The sequence below is a fragment of the Poeciliopsis prolifica genome, unplaced genomic scaffold (genome assembly GCF_027474105.1).
Source record: "Poeciliopsis prolifica strain line A6 unplaced genomic scaffold, Auburn_PproV2 SCAFFOLD028, whole genome shotgun sequence".
In the NCBI taxonomy this organism is placed as follows: domain Eukaryota; kingdom Metazoa; phylum Chordata; class Actinopteri; order Cyprinodontiformes; family Poeciliidae; genus Poeciliopsis; species Poeciliopsis prolifica.
The window spans coordinates 4,250,945-4,268,623 of NW_026562403.1; the positions used below are offsets into that span (position 1 = coordinate 4,250,945).

The 17,679-nt window shown below is 41.0% G+C and overlaps 1 protein-coding gene across 3 annotated transcripts; it reads left to right on the top strand.

Moving 5' to 3' along the window:
- Positions 1–3,056: 3,056 nt before the first annotated feature.
- dnajb5 (DnaJ heat shock protein family (Hsp40) member B5) lies at positions 3,057–17,642 on the top strand. Of its 3 annotated transcripts, none has more exons than XM_055049114.1 (4): positions 3,057–3,646; positions 6,555–6,794; positions 8,048–8,712; positions 14,180–17,642. In XM_055049114.1, exons 2-4 carry the CDS (start codon positions 6,584–6,586, stop codon positions 14,411–14,413), a joined length of 1,110 nt encoding a protein of 369 aa, XP_054905089.1. In that variant the 5' UTR covers positions 3,057–3,646; positions 6,555–6,583; the 3' UTR covers positions 14,414–17,642. The 3 variants fall into 3 exon arrangements, with proteins under 3 accessions (XP_054905089.1, XP_054905091.1, XP_054905090.1); XM_055049116.1 differs by lacking the exon at positions 3,057–3,646 and adding an exon at positions 4,109–4,325; XM_055049115.1 differs by lacking the exon at positions 3,057–3,646 and adding an exon at positions 4,723–4,811.
- Positions 17,643–17,679: the final 37 nt, after the last annotated feature.

A 17,679-nucleotide genomic window follows, 5' to 3' on the forward strand; every position in this document is an offset into this window, starting at 1 on the left:
TGGTGCTAAACAGCTGCTCCTCTGTGACAGCTGCAGTGACCAGAAGTCCCTTCCTCCTGCTAAAACACTCGGACTCTTCAGCTGGACCCACAAGAATGTCCCTGAATGTCCCTCTGCATAGCAGCTTCTCTCCATGCTCACATTGTTTTGAATGTTAAGTGTGTGTGTGTGTGTGTGTGTGTGTGTGTGTGTGTGCGTGTGTTATTCACAGCATATCTGCGTGTCAGACAGACTCCTCCATTCAGATGCCCACCTTTCTCACACCTCCTCGCCTCACCGGTGACTCAAACTTAAATTTGTTTTTATTTCTCTCTCCAGCTCTTCCTCTGGCATCGACCAATCAGAGCAGACGTGTCCTGCTGAGCGTACCTTTATGGGCACTTAACGATAAAAGTCATCAATAATGACTCAGACCTTCAGCACTGCTGCTCTAATATGATTTGTCTGAGAACAGGACAGACTGGTTGTTATTTATATCAGGACTGAGAGCCAGGGCCGGCCCAAGCCTCCATGGGGCCCTAAGTGAAATGTGGTTTTGGGGCCCTCTAGTTCTGCTAACAATGTGACCGACTGCAATCAACAGCCTGGTCATCAGATCATTCACAAACCTGCTACAAACTTATTGCATCTCTGACCGTGCTGTTTATATTATATACATGTATAATATAGGATACATTCATTGGCCAACTGATTTATCGACTAGTTGATTTCTGGGACCTGATTTCCTTAATTTTGGGGGATTGTGATCAGCCAATACTTACATGTGAAGCTAATCTCAGCTCAACTGAGGGGCCCCTTAGTGGCCTTGGGTCCCTAAACTCCTGCTTAGTTTGCTTATGCCTTGGGACGACCCTGCTGAGGATACTGATGAAGACAAAGGGAAATAGTTTCAATATTTCGCCCGCAAGATGTTTATCGTTTCACTTTGTTGCAAGCAGTAAATCCTCTCGATTGTAAACAAGCAAGAAAATCCTCTGATGAGGGAACATTTTGCTCAGAAAGCCTGTGTTGACTCATTTCTATATAATGGGTCTGATGAGTCAGAAGCTCAGTATAAAAGCAAGGTGTCAAATTCAGCTAAAATTAGTCCCAGACTAAGTCGGAGCTGATGGCAGTCCAACACTTCGGACCGCCACCGGGCCAACAGGTTGGCTTCTGTAGGTCAGCAGGTTTGGAGCATGCATCAAGTTTGTTTTCCAGTGGTTAGTTTACAGAAATATGTTGAAGAAAACTAGTAGAAATAGTTCAGATTTATCCAAAGATGATATTTAGTGTTATGTGATGCATTGCGGGATGTTTCCATATGGCTCTGTTTCTCATGCATCGTAAATTTTTGTCCATGATTTACTGTGCTGCTCGTTTTCTCCATAAAACAAAGTGCGTCTTTTCTAACCGTTCTGAAATATCAATTAAATTCCCATGTTAAAAATGTTCTTTGTTTTTGACAAAATCATCACAGTACAAATATTAGCCCACTTAATAAAATGCATCGTTTGTATGTTGCAGCTCACGTTGATATGTAACTCTGTATCATCAAGAAAGAAGGATGTTGGGTCATTATTTTGGCTAAATTTCTGGATTTTCTGGACTTCTGGTTCCTCTCATATGCTTCCCTCTCTTCAACTCACCACTGAGGTTTTCTGCTGGATCTCCGTGTGGGAACTTGGATAATGCACAGTCGTGGAAAATAACAGATTTTGAGTCGGACAAACCATTTCTGTGTCGTTTAACTAAATAAATGCACTCAAACTGAATTTGTTTTGTGGAATTTTGCTCATCTTTACCAGGATGTATATGTGGTGTTTGTAACCATTTGTTTAATGTTTTGTGTAGAAAACTATTTTGTGAAATAGAGTCATAGAGAAAGCACAGCAATTTATACAGTGAAGACATACAAATTGTTGAAAAAAGAAGTGTCACTTTTTAAACTTTGCAATCAGCCCTTAAGCTACTTTTTTAAAAGTACTTTTTAATGGTTTCCCTGCATGTTGAATTAACTATATATTTAACTGTGTATTTATTAAAGAGTCCCACTCAAGCGTCTTTTTTGAAGCGTCTATCCTAAGGGTCAAGGCTTGGTTATTTCAACAGAGCTGTCTAAACTTAGATTTTAAGTGGGGGGTAAGGTTTTAGTGTTGCGCCTGTGTAGTGCATTCCTGGTTGGTTGTTAGCAGAAATCTTTTTGGTGTCCACCCACAGCAACGTCCAGCGGCAGCTTCAGCGGTGGTGCCACAGATCCACTTCGTGTGCTGTACATGATCATTTTCACATTTTCTTTTAAACTCACAATGTTTTGCAGTTAATTAGTGGGTGAATAATGACTAGACTGACAGGGCAACTTGTCCCTTGGTGATAAAATCGGTCACTTGTCAAAGAAACAGTAGTAGGAGTAAAGATGCTCCAGTCTGACAAAAACAAAAAGCATAAATTGCTAAAATAACTAAACGAGGACTTTAACACAACTTTCACATTACAAATGTGTAACTATAACACCTGGTGACAGTAGTATGATATGGGTGGGATGGCTCAACACCCAGGGCACCATTGCATCCAGGGGTGGCACAAATGTGCAATAATGTTGAGAGTTCCATCTCAAAATGCATATGCAGTGTTTTATAAATGTTTCAGCTCCTGTGTCCTGGAGAGCTTAGTCAAAGTCCTGTAAGAAAATGTGTCTGGTTCTGATTTTGAAGTCAGTGCTGGGAAATAAAGCCATAGATTAAATGCATAGAAGGCAAGTGAAACAGAGAGAGATGTCTGGTTCAGTTAAAACCTCCACGCTGTGATTTGATGGTTGCAGTCTTTATAGAGATAGGAGGTAAAGATGCGGGTGTGAGTGGAGTCATCTCATGACTCAGACCAGGCACGAGGCACGACTGTAGCGCCGCGCGCACGGATACGCACACCCACATTTTATTTTTATTTTTTTTAAAGATCAGCATCCAAACGGGACTCTACCTCGTTTGTGGACAGCAATCATCTCCCCGATCTAATGAGAGGGAAAAGAAATAAAGAAAGAACCATACATTGTTTTTGAAACTTTTATTTTTAGTTGTTGTTCAAGAACCCCCGGGGGAGCGGGGGCCTCCTGCAGGCCGGCTGAGGGGGCTGGGTCTGGTCTGGCTCCATATTTCAGGCACAAGTCCAGGGACGAACACCGCAGCAGTGGGCTCGATAAGGACGTTTTAAAATGCAGCTTTTACTTTGAAAGGATCTCAAAGTTTAAGAAGGGGGTCGATTTTTCCCAGACAACCATCAGAGTTCAGTTATTGACGCCGTTAAATCGATAACTAGACGCACCGATTTGGACACGTTTCTCTCCCTGATTCTTGGAACCAGTCTGCTCCTGCTTCCCCATCAACACGGCACCGGTACAGATTTGGCTCGGAGGTTGTTTTTTTTTTCTTCTACAGAGACGTGAGGCGAGCGGGCGGGCGGACCTCAGCGTTTGGTCACTGGTTTATTTCAGAGCCTGTGATCCCCGCCGGTCGCTGCTGCGTCCTGACGTCAGGTTATTATAAGGAGGCGACGGAACCGGAGCGGCTGGGCAGACAGCGGGGCTGAAAGGGGAGAAAGGAGCGCAGAAACAGGCTGAAGGGGAGCCGGACCATGCTGATCTGATTCTCCGCTGACAGGGGCCATTCTGGTAGGGCTTTGTCTTCTTGTCTTCGCTTGTTTTGCTCGCTCTGCGGGCCTGCATGGGAGCATGTATGTGTCGGAAGTATTGAGCTTTATTTTTGGCATCCCATCGCAAATTGGAACTGTTTCTTTAAGTAGAGGGAACAAGCAAAAAAAAAAAAAAAAAAAAGGATTTAAAAATCCTCCTCATTTTGCTCTCTGGAGACCGCCGTGCCCTGTTGAGAGGCTCTGCAGTGAGGGGGGTCTCTCCTGCCCATCAGGATGCTTGAACACAATAGATTCAGGCAGTGTACCACCGTGGGCTGCAGTGGGCTGCTTCCTTCTGTTCCTCACACAAAATCTCCTGCGATTCCAGAAGAGGTGATTGAGGGGGGAATTATTCTGGAGCTGCCCGGCAGAGTTGATGTGGAGAAGCCCTTCTGGTTACAGTAAGATGAAGGGGATTCCTCTGCTCTCCATCTCAGACTACATCATCACCGTATCGCCATGGCAACAGCTGATGAAACCAGCACTCTCTGTTCCCTTCATATCACTTAATAGATCTCACTAAGTCTCCAGCAAGTGAGATGTCTGGAGGGAGCATGGCAGATCCAGGGCCGGCCTGAGGTTGTCTGAGGTTCCAGCAAAACCCATCACCAGTACATTTTTTTCTTTTCTTTTTACAGATTTAGGAGAATAAAACAAGGGTGAGTTTAATATTTTCAAATTAACTGCACCAAATCAAGTCTTTGGTGTAACTAAAAGTAAAGGTTACACTGTAGCAGATATCACTGCATTGTTGTATGAAACCATAACACATTATTGTTATGCTTAAATGAACACTTCAATACTTATGGGTTTTTTTTTTACTTTAATAAGAAAATGCAATGAACTGCTCTGTGTTAACTGGGTGTAATATTCACCCGAATCCAATTATAAATAGGCGTTTAAGTTTAAAGATAACAGAAGGAATGAGTCAGAAATTAATCAGCACCACATGAAACAAACACGCGGGGCTATTATTTTGAAGAACCACACATGTCTTTTTGTAATGATATAAAGTGTTCCATAAGCAACCACTCAAATAATGCTGGTTCTTGTTGCTCAGCAGCTCAATAAGTAACGTAGCGACTGTGGTGACAGTTGTGGGTTTGATTCCAGCTTCCTTGTGCCACATGTTGGTGTGCTGCTAGGTGAGGCACTTAACTGCAACTTGCCTTCTGATCTGTGTATGTAACTCTGCAGGAATTAAAACTTCAGTGTTGCTACAAATTTAAAACTCTTGGGATTTTTCCAACCGATTCTTTCATAAATCTACCATGTGTAATTTCAAGATTTGGTGCAAGTCCTCCAGGCCAGCAGGGGGCCATAAGCAGACGTAAAGAAGGCCTGTTTGGCCAGGTCATAAAGTGGTTCTCTATAGTTTTGAATATAATTGACAAAAATCTGTATTTCAATAATTTAGGCCAGAAAGGTAAACTGAAACACTGCATAGATTGTTTATACTTGCATTTAAAGTATTTATTTCTGTCAGTTTTGATTATATTCCCAGGGTCTTGGGTTGTTTGAGTTGTTTTTGTGTTTGTTTATTATTTGTTCCTCAGTTTCAATTCTTTGTTTAGATCAGCTGTGTTTCTGTTTTCATTTGCTTCAGCCCTTTCTTTGTTACTCCAGTTTTACTATGTTCCTAATGTCTGGTTATTTGTTTGTTATTAGATTCATTTTTACTAAGTTAATCCAGTTTTGACCCGTGTGCCATTTTCTCTCTTTCTCTCCCCTCACACCGTCAGCCCATTCTGATCATCCATTTATTCATTGTTCAGTAATCAATATCCCCAGTATACATAAATCCCATTCTCAGCCACTCCTTGATGGTTCCTCCTGTTAAATTTAATTTCGTCCCCGTTCGCCTGGCTGGCTTGTGCCGTGATTTTTTTGGGATTTATTTTGTTTTAATATGGCTCCTTGCATTCCTTGTGATTTTTTTGTTGTTGTTGTTGTTCTTCATTTTATATTCAAATTTAAAAGCCACTCGCCATCTCCACCTTGTTGCAACACCACAGTTTAACACCACACTAATCTTTATAGATATTGGTTCAGAGCTTATTAATTAAAAACTTGGCTACTTAGAAAACTGTAAAATTGCAATTAACCCCCTCAAAAAAGTACGTTTTATACAGAAATGTGGCCTATTTAAATTTTTTTGCTGTGAATTCATGACCAGAACTCATTTTGCATGAATTACTGCATCGGTGCAGAGTGGCTTGAAGATGATCAGCTTGTGGTTCTGTGGTTGTTCAGGAAGCCCGGGTTGTGTGAACAGCAACCTTGTCTCTCCACTCCGTATCTGGACTCCGTGATCTTGATTGAGTCAATCTAGAGTCTGTATGTAGATACAAACTCTCCATTTGTGTTTATGCGCTCAAATGCAGAATTTTCTTTAAATAGGACTTTGAACCAAGAAGCAACAGTCGACTTTGTCCAGTTAGAAGTTTTAACACAAGGAATGTGACATTTTGTGTGCAACACTCTCGATCTTGCATACAAAGGGCGTGACGGCCCTTGAGATTCTAACTCCAGCTGCATTCCTCACATTGTAAATCTCCTCCAAACCCTTAAATATGCTTTGCCTTGTAATTGTCTAAATGATGTGGCTGTTCATTTCTGCATCTTTTTCTACCACACTTTATCCCACCATTGACCTTTTATTGGTCCAATGTTATGTTATAATAATGCCAGAAACTGAATTGTGGGTTTTCATTTGCTGTAAACCATAATAGATTCATGTGTGTCAAACTTTTTAAGCTGAATAAATGAACTTTTTAACATAATTCTAAGCCACTGAGATGGATCTAGCGTGTCATTCTCAGCAGCATCGGTCTCTGAGGATTGTTATGAGACTCTTATTGTGTCCTTGTGTCTCACACACAATACAGCACAGTCTGAGCTGAAGAGAGGCGCAGGTATGGGGAAGGACTACTACAAGACCCTCGGGATCCCCAAAAGTTCCAACGAGGATGAGATCAAGAAGGCCTACCGACGGATGGCGCTGCGCTTCCATCCGGACAAGAACACAGATCCAAACGCGGAGGAGAAATTCAAGGAAATTGCAGAGGCCTATGAGGTTCTCAGTGACCCCAAGAAGAGGGTCATTTATGACCAGCTGGGAGAGGAAGGTGAGGAGAAAACGGGTGCTGTGAAAACTTTTGGAGAGCAAGAAGCCAGCAGGCATTTCTACTGAGATAACTCAGGTCTAGTATCACACAAATATGCCTTAGTCATTCAAGTAATAATGTTATCTCCTTCATGTTTTTGTATTTTATGTGTGATTGTTGGTTATTATAGTGTCAACAACCTTCACCAGGTCCAATAACTCATAGTCCTCCTCAGCTGCTGTTTTGTGATCTGGGTATGAATGTGTGTGTGAGTTTCCTGACAGACAGATGGCCCCGAGATCATGATGCTGCTGCGATATGAATAGCGGCAACTGCTGCAGGTTGCATTTGTGGGCGTTTTGTGCACACGTGTGTATTTGTGTGAGTTTGTTGCTTGCAGTGACCTCGTATTTCAGTCACTGCCGGAAGATCGGTGATGCTGTGGGATTTTTTTCCCGCCCACAATCTCTCAGCTTTTTGAGAGAGATCCTCTGTCTGGTATCTGATTTTGTACAGACGTCCAAAACTTTTTTTTATTTAAAATTTACACGTTTTCAGGTCATTTTTCTACATTTTTTATGTCTGAAGTTTTAATATAGATTTGGACATTTTAGTACAAAATATTTACTTATCTGTAGGTACCACAAATTTCAAAACAACACATCTCTGAAACTCACTCCTGTTTTTGGCTTCTCTACTAACTTCTAAACTTTTATTGCACAGTCAACAATATATTAATGCTGAAAGTTGACACTGACTTAAAATGTGCAGTGAGGGAATGTTTCTACTCCTTTTTCATTCATGAAATCAAATTAATTACTTTTATAATTCAGCTCATAAAAGGGTAAAGGCCCAGGTTAGGTGAACATGAATTTAAAGGTACCTAAAGTCCAAAAAGTGATGAAGAGACTTTTTCTAAAAAAATGTAATGCATCTGCATTCAGTCTATATGTCAAATACCAAAATACTCATGGGTGAAATGAAATCAACATTTGATTATTAAAATTAAAGATAAAACATGTAAAAGAAATAAGCCTTTAGAAAACTAAAGACAAGATAAGTCAGAAAATCAAACATTTGTTCATTCTAAATTTCACTTTATTTTTTTCATACTTATCCACTCCTGGAGATGGTAATAGAAATATGATACTGTTCCAGGGTGTTTGATGCTGGGGTCAGAGCCATGTGTGTGTTAGAAGATGGTCACAGATACACGGGGTTCGTAGTGTGTGTTTGTACAGTCAACCATTTCTTAGCCCTCTGGTCTGTTGCAGGTTTGAAGACAGGAGGCAGCAGCTCTTCTGGCGCTCCTGGCAGCTCGACGCACCACTACACTTTCCATGGAGACCCCCACGCCACCTTTGCCTCTTTCTTCGGGGGCTCCAACCCTTTCGACATGTTCTTTGGCTCCAGCCGCAGCCACAGCCGCTCCAACGGTTTCCCCTTCCACAACGAGCACAGCAACGGCGCAGAGCAGGACACAGAAATGGATGAGGATGACCCCTTTGCTCATTTTGAGAGACAGTTTGGCTTTCCTGGAGGAATGAACAATGGCTTTCCAGGCGAGGGTCGCAGGAGGAGGGGGCCAACCCCGTCAGAGCGCCTGGGGACCAACCGGAAGCACCAGGACGCGCCGGTGGTCCACGAGCTGAAGGTCTCACTGGAGGAGATCTTCCACGGCTGCACCAAACGAATGAAGATCACTCGGCGCAGGCTAAATCCAGACGGGAGGAGCATGAGAACGGAGGACAAGATCCTCAACATTGTCATCAAGAAGGGCTGGAAGGAGGGGACCAAGATTACTTTCCCAAAGGAAGGGGACGAGACCCCAGAGAATATTCCTGCCGATATAGTGTTTGTGCTTAAAGACAAGGGGCATGCCCACTTCAAAAGAGACGGTTCCAATATCATTTATAACTACAAGATTACCCTAAAAGAGGTACGTCCAACTTATTTCATCTCTGTTTATCTTCTCACGTTGTAGCTCTACCTGCAGATTAGTTGCTAATTCTTTAGAGGGATTTTGATACCTGGTGGATCCAGTCAGGCAAACACTCACTGCAGTCACATGGCTGGGAAGCTTTGGAACAGAAATGCCTCAAATAGCGACTTTCTAAATCTTTTCTGCATGCATCATCTTCAACAACACAATTTGGCAACACAGTTTTTGGACTGGATTCCCACAAAGTACAAGTAATATGTTTTTAAAACTTTTTTTCTTGTCTGTAGGTTTAAATCTATGTGCTTTAAAATAATAATAATAATAATAATTCATCCACTTTTAAGTTTATCTTTATTTCAGAGCCTACAAATTGAAATGAAACGCTTCTTTAAAAATGACAATATGTACATATTTGTCTAAAAAGTTGTCTTTTTTCAAAAAGTCATGCGACATTTTAATGCTCTAAAGTTTTATTTGGCTAATCTGAGAGCAAAATGGCTCTTTAGGTTGCAAACTCCTGGTCTATCACATAAAACACTTCATATTTGCTATGTGAGAAAATGTAAACGTGCTGAAGGTTTGTGAATATTCCTCCAATGCACTTTATTCTGCTCCTCAGTCCTAGATGTGTTCATTGCATGTGGTCATTGCTGGAGGACAGGATCAGTCGGAGCAGAGTCTCTGCCACCCACATGCGAGAGAGGAAGCAGGAATGTGGTGTCCTGGTGTGACAGGCATAGAACCGCCATCCTCATTCGTTATGTGCATCAGCATGAAATCATATTCATAAACACCGAAGACAAGCACACAAGCATCCACCTCCTGCAAACACATTCAGATAAAGATGGATTGTAGTGTTACAGTGGTGACAATCCCAGCTTCTGTTATTGCAACTGGCAGGATATTTAATTGGCCGCTCCAAGAGTGTGGAGGTCACTGGGTGCTCCGTTGCTTCAGTGTTTCCATCAAGGTTCCCACGTCCTGACAGTCAACCTGATGGTTGGTTCGCTGAGAGCACCAGGGATGTCAGTGCAGTTCTTTGTTCTCAGCTTAAGCCCATTTTTATGGGGTTTTTTCTGTGAGCTTTTCCAAATAACCAGCTAGTCAATGGAGCAATGGCCTCACACAGCAACTCTGCACAGACTAGAGCGCAAAGGAGTTTATTGAGTCATATTTAAAGCTGGAGATGTTGTTTAATCAAACCTGCAAGCGATTAAGTTTGCACTTTGCAACTCCCACAGCTAAAACCTTCTCATCTTTCCACAGCCAGATAAGAGACTTAGGTCTGGTGGAGTTAAACATGAGATGAGGCAGAGTAGGGGAAATGTGTCTGGGGTGGGGGCTGCATCCTGGGAGTTTTAGGGAAGTGGGTCAGATGATTTAGTTTCCTAAGCAAAAATGAGCTCATATATCTCTCCTCCTTCTGCTCTGCTTTCTTCAAAAATGCCGAGGAATGCTGCAGTGAAAAACCCGGCTTCAAATGCGGGCTGCGCACACTCCAGTCTATCAAAGTGTGAAATATGTCATGCAACACATAAAACAAGTCCCGTCACAGGAATAATTGCTGCCATAAATAAAAGCCAGCTTGTTGTTTCTAAGGAGCAAAACAGAACCGTTTGGATGTGTTGATGTTCAAGGTTTGAGTATTAAATATTATGTCATATTATGACAGCTGGATTCTTCACTAGCTATGAGGTTGCTCAGTTTTGTTTTCTGCCAGAAGGATCCCTCACTAAGCAGCTCAGTTTAGTGCTGCCAGTTCTGCTTTTCCATGCTGTGACACTCATGGGAGACGTTCATCCCTGCAGCATCTCCAAAAGTCACAAGCAACAGGAGATGTAGCTCAAATCTGACACTCTGATTTATCTAGAAGCAAATTCTTTCCAAACCCACAGGAGGCCAGAGTGTAGCGATGATAATGGATCAGTGCGCTCCATTCAAAATGGGACGTCTGTCTTCCGTCAACTTAATAGTCGCTGAAGCGGATGATGAATCTTTTCTAGTAGATTTTGTGCTTGAATAGACAGTTTTGGATTTTTGAACTGATATTTTGTTAGATTCTTACCTGCAGTAGAGATCTCTCATAGCATTTCCATTAGTGTAAATCCAGATTAGTTGGACTCAATGGCTGAAGGTAACAGCTTGTTCCACAGGAACCATCTTTAAGCAACTCTAGTGTCAAAAATAGACAAAGCAATTTATGCAAATGATGAATATGATGCTGTATGTCATTGATATTTCTGAATCAATCTATATTAAACAACTTATTTTTTCTCAAAGAGAAAGAAATATCTTGGGTTTGTTAAAAAATTGTGAAAATATTGTAAATGCTCTTGCAAGAAAATATCACAAGTTGATGCAGAGCCAAATTACAAGGTGTGGGCAAAAACTGATTACACAGCATAAATAATGTACTAAAAGTTTTTATTCCATCCTTATGCAAAAAACAGAGTTTTCAGTTTAACGCCGGCTTCTCTTTTCTTTATAGTTTGGCAAACCTTTTTCAAGTCTCTTTAGTCGTCATGCAGTAGAGCCACTTTTCTGCTCCTGTGACAGTATCGAGCCAAGAAATTACCTCCCTGAAAAAACGCATGTCAAATGTACAAAATGGGATCCTTTGTAGCGTATTTCAGTGCTCCATTCTGCGTCAGAACATCTCCCCCTCAGTCCACAGAAAGCTTGAACTGACGTCATGTTTCAAGGCTGCTCTGTATGGTTTAGTGATGTTGTTTGCAGTCATGGATTTAAAATGTTTCCATGACATTTTACTTACTGAAATGAAAGAAAATGTGGTAACAAGAAGTACTTTTAATACATCTGTCACTGCGCATAGCCTGGGTTACAAAAACACAAATATTACTCTAAAAATAGAAAAACGACAGCCTTCGTCCAACAAGCTCCTTCACTACTTCATTTACATCAAGCAGTAATGTATTGCTAGACAAAAAATAAATGAATGCATTAAATCTTCTTCAAATATATTGATGCTCATTAATGATTTCATGAAGCCTGTAGTGGAAAATCAGTTAAAGTATAAATCTCAACCGACTGTCTGTTTTGATAACCATCTACAATTAAAAAAAGTTGCAATATAAATCATTATCAATAATATTTCTTCATCCAGTCATATATAATAATTATCCATTCCTGCTTCTGAGAGCTACCTTAGAATGCATTAATTACCTCTTCAACGTTTTCGTGACATACTGTTTTTATTGTTCAAAACAAGTAGAGAACAAAACGTGTAAAGTAGAACGAATGCCTGCCGTAAAAGTAAAGCATTGTATAAAATTAAACTACCGAATCAGTTTAACTGAATGATATTTTGCTGTCATTTACTACTCTGCAGTTATTCTGACCAGATACATTTGGCATGTTCTGTTCTCAGCACACATTTGCACCTCCTTCAATTTCCTATGTAAATCATCATCGACGTCAGTCCACATCGTTCAGAGGACCCTTTTGGTGAAGAGGATATTTATCAGTTGCAACAAAACACAAAACAGAATTTTTAGGTTTAAGCACGATGGACGTTTGGCTCTGAGAAAATCTTGACAGTTTACTCTCCATAAAAAAGTGTCAGTGCTTGTCTGTATGTGCCAGTCTGTGGTGCTGTTGTCTGAGCAGAGCCTTATGCAATCAATGATCAGATGGCAGTGTGCTCTCAGTGTTATGGCAACCTGTATCTGTGTGTAAGATTTGCATTAGTGAATGAAAGTGTTCAGAACTGGAGGATGAGTCTCTAAGGCAGCCAAAAGGCCAGGTCAAAGGGCAACGTATGTAATGGATGACGGGACGCTGATGTCATGGCTGGAAAAACACCGTCTGTGCCCTGAGACAGCTGCTCTGCTTGACCCAAAAGTCAATGGTCCATATTTACTTTCTATTAGACAGAACAAGAAGACCCAGCAACGCTCCTACCAGAACATTTAGCAAGTACAGACATAGATGTGCTGTGAGGTTAAGCCTGTGCAAAGACACAATTACGTTATGAAAAGCTGGCGGAGTGGAACTTAATAGTACTTGGAACTTTGTGTATTTTCTTTAATGTTTGGCATTATGGATTTGCTTCAGGATTTTAACCAGGGACACATGCATTCTCAAAAACAACAGTAACTATGATTACAGACGAAAGGTTTTCCTTCTGCTCGTTTTGTCGAAGTGCAGCTTCAGCTCTGATGTCGCCGACCGTCTGAGGTCCATCGCTTTGACCAATCAGACGGCATCCACTTTGGCCCTCATGTCCCCTCACGGCCGCAGTGAAGGACACCATCCTGTAGAAAACGTCTTTTTGTTGTTCACTCAGCTTTGTGGGCGTTGCCCTAACTATGAAATTGTTTATTTTAAAGTTTGTAGACTATCTGTGAACCAGCTGATTACTTATCAGCGAACTTTCATGGCTCATATCTTCCTGCTGAACGACTATTAAACATTCCCTATGATTGTGCAGGTCACAACATAACATTTCTTTGCTAAATATGATGTTTTTTGATCTTACTCAAATTTTCTGATCAATTGAACTCTGAATTGTCATTACCTGTAACCTACTTGAAATATATTATTCTATATTTGAATATAAACACAAGTTTCACTTACATATACATTTCAAAGTTACTATTTTGTTTATTTACTCTTACTCCTCTGACCCGAACCTTTCGGATTTGTAGCTGTGTGCTCATCTCCATCTGTGTCTCTTCACACCTGACTTTTTTATTTTACTGCTTTTCTTTGTAGCACTTGCTTCTAAGTGTCAAATAAAGTCTGTTGTTCATTCAGATATTCAGTCACACAGTTAAAAATAGTTGTTTTCTGTTCAGCCTTAATATCCTGAAAGATGCCCACCACAAAGCCTGTGAAGTAGTTAAAACCCACATGTCTCTGGATTCATGGTGCATTGTGATAAGGAGGTTATGCTTATGTGTGTGTGTGTGTGTGTGTGTGTGTGTGTGTGTGTGTGTGTGTGTGTGTGTGTGTGTGTGTGTGCGTGTGTGTGTGTGTGTGTGTGGGGGGGGGTGCGCGCCGCCAGCCATGACTGTGTGGATCTGACAAGCCCTCCAACTATTCACAAGCTCAGCCGATTCCTGCCTCACTTCATTAGTCCAAGATATGAGGGTGCTGCTAAAATTAGTCCCCAGTGCAATGCTGACACACTTGTGCACTCACACAACACACAAAGACCTGAAAACTTTTCCGATGCCAAGTTCCTAATGTTCTTTTCCAGAGGCGGTTCTCCAGACCCGGCAGCGCTGTAGTCCAAGCTAAGTGATCTTTAAAGAGGAACACTCTCTGTTTTCCACACACACAGCACAGAAAACACAACAGCATGATGTTGTGTTTTGGGGGAGGGGAGAGATAAACTCCAGTTTTACCTCATGGAAACATTAGGTCATCAGGATATTCATGGCTCTGGAATTCATTTCTTTCTATAGACTTTAAACCTCTGTGTTTCCTCTCTCTTTTCCAGGCGCTGTGTGGCTGCACTGTCAGTATTCCCACGCTGGAAAACCGCGTCATCTCGCTGCCTTGCCACGACATCATCAAGCCAGGAACGTTGAAGCGGGTCAGGGGGGAAGGTTTGCCTTTCCCCAAGAACCCTTCGCAGCGCGGTGACCTCATTGTGGAGTTTTCCGTCCGTTTTCCTGACAGGATCCCCCCACAGTCCCGAGAGATTATCAGACAGCACCTCCCCCAGTCGTAGGAGGACCCCTCTGAGCCCTCCACCGGCAAATAAAACTACCCATCATACAACCTCATCTACTCCTCCCATATATGGTTGTTACGGTTTTAATGTCCTGTGTTGATGCACTCAACATCTTAGAAGGACAGACAAAGACTGACAGGATCAGGATTTAATTTAGCTTTGTATGTGCTGTCTTTTGGTCCAACCACACACACACACACACACGCACGCACACACACACACACACACACACGAGTCCCCAGACAGTGAAGCGGTGCTGAGGCTGGGCTGTGCACAACTGTGGCTTCTATCCAAACTTCTTTTCTGAACTGTTTTTTTTACAAATTTATCAATGGTTTTATAAGCTCTCCTCCTCTCCAATCCTTGTCTTTTTGTGAAAAGGATGAAGTTTGAGATATTTTTTAAAAGAAATGTTTAATCAGGATTTTATTATTATTATTTTTTTGTTATTCTTACCTCAAGTGTACCAGCAGCTTGGGTGTTTTCAGTACATAGTCTAGTTTTAACATAACTCCACCTTGACTTGGACTCCAGGCTCAAGAAACAGATTTTAAATCTGTAGACTTGTTAGTGTGGTCGACCTTCCTCAAACTAATAGACACCTGCTAGGGAAAAATTTCACATGAAGTTCCACATTGCACTGCAGTTTAGACTTGGCATGGGCCGGTTTCTGGTCTCAAGGTATTCCAAGGTTTTAAAATGTTAAAATGTTTCAAAACCCCCAAACCTTTCCTTCATTCTGATTCTACTGTTTAATGTCATTCTATAGAGGTATATGAGAAAATACTGGCATTAAGAGCAACTTTTTCTTGCTGTTTGAAGCACAGAATAAAACAGAGTTGCTGTTCCCTCGTTTGTTGCTGCGCACTGCCAGTCAGCTGCTTGAAGGTATGCGACTACCGTTTTACATTGTTTAAAAGAAAACACAGAATGTCATTATATGAAAACTCAAAGGGCGACATTTATTATTGCTATTAAGCTCTTAGACTGTTTTAAAACTGCATCTGGTAAACGTCAGCATGTCGCAATCAACTGCTTGCCCAAAGAATCAGCAGTGGAATCAGGATTGTGACATCTAGAGCAGGAGCCCCCTTCTCCAACACTCCTGGATCAAATAACTGAATGATCTCTTCTGCATATCATCAAGTTCCAGAGGCCTAATAATGAGACATTCATTTGATTCAGGTGCGTTGAATCAGGGATTCGTCTATAAGTTTTAGTACTTTGGCTCTTGATGACTCACAGTTGTTTTTGGTCCAACTGGACTTTTTTCCTGTTTTTATTCCAACATAGTCTGTTTTTCTACAGAATTGAAGAGAACAGCAACTCAGATAGCAGCCATAACAACATCACTTTATATCACACCGTAAGCTGAACAGATGCTTCATTCATGTCAGCATGCTGGATGCTTGAAAATGAAAGAGAAACTCATTACAGGACCTACTTTCCGAGTAATTTTGTTAAATATTTTCTGACCATCACATTTTATTCCAACATAGTCTGTTAATGCTTAAATATAAGAATAGATGGTGACATTATAACATACTCAGAACACTGTGATTCCACATCGTTGATCCCAAAACACACGCAATACCCAGAATGGGAAATCATTTTTACACAAATACCCTTCATTTCATCATGTTTATATTCACATAATTCACTTTTCAATATGAATCAGCATGAGAGCAACTATAGTTCTTTCTCCTTTTAGGAAAAATATGTTACCTTTAGCCTGCATGTCACTTGTTTTTGTCATGGCTGTGCAACCAGCTTGTGAAAAATTTCCAGCTCAGAGAAATTATCCCAAAACATCTCATGCAGATAAACCATCAACTCCTGTTTAAGAAGCAGAAAAACAAAGGGCGCTATTTTTCAAAATAAGCACAGTTACTTAAAGAAACTACAACACTTGTCAGATATTTATTCTACATTTTGTTTAATTTTATGTAAGACGACCAATTTACCAATAAATAAATGAAATAAATAACTTTTCCTATAATCATCATTATGTAATGGCATTTCAGATGCAATGGGGCTAACGTTTTTTTTTGTTGTTTGTTTGTTTTTTCTGATTCAAGTCAAAACTATTAGATTACGTCATGCATTTTGGGCTTAAGCTTTTCTGGTAATTACCATTTGGCTCACATTTGTCATACCATGAGGATTACGTACCAGCCCATGCCTCGTTGACATTAGCCCATCTTGGTTGAATTAAAAAGACAATCACAACCTGCAACTGCAGCGGGAGCTTTGATAACAATCTGCTTGCAACAAAGGGTGCTTTCCTTCATGCTGAGCTGCTCACCACCGATTAGCTGGCTCACTTTCTAAGGGACATAAAGGTGCCTTAGCCCAGTGTCACACCAATAACACAGGCCACACTGTAATAAATACAAAAAGCCATGAGTCCACAACAGATGATGCCCTATGCTGTGTTAGACTTTACCATCTGGAGGTGGAAAAACTGTAAGTAAGCAATGTAAAGTTTATAAAGTACTGTAAGTGAGCCAAAATGTTTTTAGGGAGCAATTTGATACGAGACTGAGGATTTTTGTAAGTAATTTAAAGCAAAGTGCCAAACAAGTAGAGGTGGGATTTTCCCCGAGGGACTAAATAGCGGTTACTCTGACAGCCCCCTGCTTTGTTGTGTATTATATCTTTGTTCTCTTGTGGCTTTTGAGGGCCATGTCTTGGTGCTAAAGTGAGCAGTGCCACCAATAAACCACACAGCTTTGTGATTTGATAAGGCTTCTGTGTTTTATATGTGTACAGCTAGTAGGACATCCTGTTTAGGAACCTGGCCTTGGAGCAGATTACCTTTTTCTCAACAGCAGGGGGCGCTGAAACCCGTTGAGCTCCTCATCATTTTGTATTTTACATCAGTGATGTAAAGACACAGAGATGTTTATATGAGCATGAGTTATGCAGGATGTTGGTCTTACATATATACATATTTAAAAAATGTTTTCTTCCTGGGATGTTTAAATGCATTAAAAATGCACTTTTATATTGTAAAAATATTGTGGAAACAATTCGAGGATGGGAGAGACGTGAATGTCTGATTGTGCGATTGTTTGTACTGCCTCTTAAACCCTCAGAGGACACTCAAGTGTGGCTGCAACAAGAGAGTACATGCACTGCTGCTGAAAGACTCGCCGTCACTGCTTGTCTGCATTTGACAATACTTATTTATTAACTTTTAAATAAACCAAATGTGTGAAATTAAGCTTGTGCCATTGTTTTATTCTAGTTCAGGCTAACAC

Excerpts from the sequence above, each read along its gene's own strand:
- dnajb5 (XM_055049114.1), top strand. The coding sequence starts at position 6,584 with ATGGGGAAGGACTACTACAAGACCCTCGGGATCCCCAAAAGTTCCAAC. Across the intron at positions 6,795-8,047 it reads TGACCAGCTGGGAGAGGAAG|GTTTGAAGACAGGAGGCAGC; the intron begins GTGAGGAGAAAA and ends GGTCTGTTGCAG. Across the intron at positions 8,713-14,179 it reads ACAAGATTACCCTAAAAGAG|GCGCTGTGTGGCTGCACTGT; the intron begins GTACGTCCAACT and ends TCTCTTTTCCAG.